Here is a 3506-nt window from a genome sequence, read left to right as displayed (position 1 = left end):
AAGCAGACGTTAAATGATGAAGTGTACAAAATTATCATCCATCTCTCCTCTCCTACACTCCTCCTACTCTCTCTCTCTCTCCCCCCCCCTCTCTCTCTCAATCGCCCTGCCTATGTTCTTACTAACTGTACTTTTCCCGCATTCTCTCTCCAGACATATTAGTTATATCCCCGTCTTGGACCACGTACAAACCTCAGACCCAGCTGGCCAACCAAAGATGTGTAGTTCTAAATACCACAGCGGAGGACGAGTGGAGGGTGACTCCAGAAATAGTCGAAAAGGTAAGAGAAGTAATCATTCGAAACACCAAAGTGTCCGTCTTAAATTGGTGTTTCTACTTCTGATACTCCGTCGGTTGAGATGACGAGCACTGCAGTTGATCCGCTCAGAGGTGATATGGACCCCCGTTGAGAACCACTTGTCTAATAGAATTCACATTAAAATCTTTACTGCTATTTTATAGTCATTCTGCTTGTTCTAACTTCCTAAAACATTATATTGGTAGAAGATTTTCTATCGCATATTTACAGTGCCTCCACGGAGTTTCGTCCGATTTTGATTTTTAAAAAAGCGTTTTTAGCCAATAGGGTTGATCAATGTTGACCATGGCTGTGTGGTTAAGAAGCTCGCTTTGCAGCCCCGGGGTTTCATGTTCAGTCCCACTGTGCGGCACTTTGGCCTAGTGTCTTCTACTATAGTCCCAGGCCGACCAATCCATTTGATATATAGTAAGAAAGACAGCAACTAAGAAGTGAGTTTGGTAGATGGAAACTGTATGGAAGCCTGTCGTATGCACACACACACACATATATATATATGCGTGCGTGTGTGTGTGGTTTTGTTTGTGTTTGTCCTCCTGCCATACACATCACTTGACAACTAGTGTTGGTTTGTTTACGTTATTGTAACATTAGTAGTTCGACAAAAGCGACCGATAGAATAAGTAGAAGACGTCAAAATTATATCCATCGGCTAAACCCTTTCAAGACAGTGCCCCAGCATGACCGCAGTCCAGTAAATGAAACAAATAAAAGACAAAAGATGTATCTTCTGCACATATATATTCAGATCAGGGCAAGAATTTTTGAGAAAAACTGACAGTTTCCCATGAATGCAAGTTTTCTTCTCCTCAAATCTATGATGTTTATGCAAGGGAAAGTCCGCTGCTCTATGGCCGATACAGCTTCGTATACCAGCGTTGTCGCAGGTGTTACCTGACGGACCTCAAACAGTCGAAACAGATACTACAAGGCGTCTTGCTCGACGTTCTAATAGTTCCTTCAATCCTCCACCCCGGATTGATTGGTATTTTCTATCGACCCCCGAAATAATGGTGTGTAAAACTGACCGGTGAAAATTGAACTCAGAGCGCAGTCGTGAGAATGCACACCAAATTATTAACTCGACTTTTACTACTCTCATTAGTACATTCGGAATCTAATAAGTACAATAAGGTTAAAGGTAAAGACCCCATCGGTCATTAATGACCATGGGATTGCATCTAGAAAGTTCCCCTCCGAGGACAAGCCCGGGTAAGGTTGTTTATGGAAGACCAGCAGTCGCCCATGCATACCAAGCTCCCACGCTACGGATGTTATCAAAGGGAAAGGCAAAGGGGCCGATACAGTTTGGCACCAGTGATGTCGCAACTCATTTCTACAGCTGAGTGAACTGGAGCAACGTGAAATAAAGTGTCTTGCTCAAGAACACAACACGCAGACCGGTCCGGGAATCGAACTCGCAACCTCATGATTGTGAACCCGATGCGCTTTTGTTAATTGTAATTATGTTCTTGATTTAATTAAACGGTTGAAAATGATTCCCTCTGTAAAAGTTAATAATTTCCTGTTGATTTTAAATAGAATTGGACAAAATTAAAACGATTAATTAATATGGTTAGCTGTTAATTTTTTACGAAAAATAGGCGAAAATAAAACGATTAATTAAATCAAATCGATTTATTTATTAACAATTTTAACGAAAATTGGGCGAAATTAAAGCGATTAATTAATACCAGAAGATTATTAATTTTCACGAAAATTGCTCGAAATTACAGCGAATAATTCAATAATATCGTTCGCTTATTGAATTTTGCGAAAATTCGGCCAAACTTTCTGAATGCTAATCATTCAATACATTTCTTTCAACTAGCGTTGTCCAAACAGTAAAGTTTGCTTTCGTTTTTGTTTGTTTTCGTAGGTTCTCATTCATTAACTATTTGAAGAATATGTTGATAAACCCTATACCATGCAGTGCATAAGAAAACGCTGTGCATAGACACGCGGACGCAAGTACAAGGCATTTATATGCGTACGTGTGTGTGTGTATGTGTACAGAAAGATACACACACACACATGTGTACGTGCGTGTATATCTTGTATTTTGTATGAATGTATGTATGAATGAATGTGTGTATTTGCACGTGTGCGTGTGTATGTGAATGTGTGTGTTTGTGTGTATGTGTGAGAGAAACAGAGAGGGAGAGAGAAAGAGAAAGAGATAGTGAGTGATCGGCTTTTGCACTGATTCAAAATAAGGGGATTCATCTATATGAAAATAGTTGAGGTTATAAGATATAGGTTAGTAACAATGATACAACATAATTTTGAGTTTCATGTGAACTTTATTGTCTTCACTCATCAGGTTAGTGTAGTATGGATTTGGTTTGAAAACAGCAAAAAGTGGTTACTAGAGAAGTTTTGCGCACAAAGCCTTTCGAGAAAGTAAATAAGAGAATATTATTCTATAAAAGGAAAAAAAAACCCTGTCATTATTAAGTTAAGCTGTTAACTATTTAACGAAGACAATTTTTTGAATTAAAATATCCCTTTATTTACCTTCCCGAAAAGCATTGTGCGAGCACTTCCACAGCAGCAGCCATCTTTTTCTATGCTCAACCTAAAGCCAAAGCGTGCACATCTAATCTGTATAGAGCGAGCAACTTTACACAAAACTCGGAGTCATGTCGCACCGCTTGATAAGACAGTCATTAAAGACAGTATTTGCCGCTTTATAACACGCACTCTTGCATGAAACAAGGCCATACATTTTTATAGAAAAAAGTATATTTTGTGAAAAAAACAAATATATTTCATCATACACTCATTCACTCACTATTACATCTGCAATGCGGTCGCATTAGGTGCATGGCCTTTCTTGTTTTAGCTATATTTAAGAATTTAAAAAGCTTCTTGTATACACCAGCGTGCAGCTGGACAAGGAAGACGTATTCTCGTCTGTCTCCTGTCCAAGCTTGTTTCTTCGCGTTCGCCACCACAACCTCGTTTAGGCTTAGGAGCCCTTCCTGTTTGTTTTCACTGTCCTGGTTTTGTCACTAATTTTGACCCTACGCAAGATCCCAAATATTATTTAATTTGCTTTCCAGGAGCAACCGTTTTATCGAAGGCGTATCTTGTGAATTGCTCGAAATACGGATTAGAAAAACAGCCGACAACTGATGAAGGATCTTCTTTGTGTTGTTTGTCTTGTTTTCCATTTGTTTTTTT

At 39.1% G+C, this 3506-nt stretch overlaps 1 protein-coding gene across 1 annotated transcript in view; it reads left to right on the top strand.

The window, feature by feature from the left end:
- The first annotated feature begins 16 nt into the window (after positions 1-16).
- Positions 17-3506, top strand: part of LOC106874092 (aspartate aminotransferase) — a 21345-nt gene continuing 17855 nt past the window's right edge. Inside the window, exons 1-2 of the mRNA XM_052973904.1 lie at positions 17-23; positions 154-281. Coding sequence (XP_052829864.1) covers positions 17-23; positions 154-281 — 135 coding nt within the window. The remainder of the gene's footprint in view (positions 24-153; positions 282-3506) is intronic.

This window comes from Octopus bimaculoides, chromosome 17 (assembly GCF_001194135.2).
Source record: "Octopus bimaculoides isolate UCB-OBI-ISO-001 chromosome 17, ASM119413v2, whole genome shotgun sequence".
Classification (NCBI taxonomy): domain Eukaryota; kingdom Metazoa; phylum Mollusca; class Cephalopoda; order Octopoda; family Octopodidae; genus Octopus; species Octopus bimaculoides.
The sequence above is the reverse complement of the archived record's forward strand: the minus strand, read 5'-3'. Positions and strand labels throughout refer to the sequence as shown.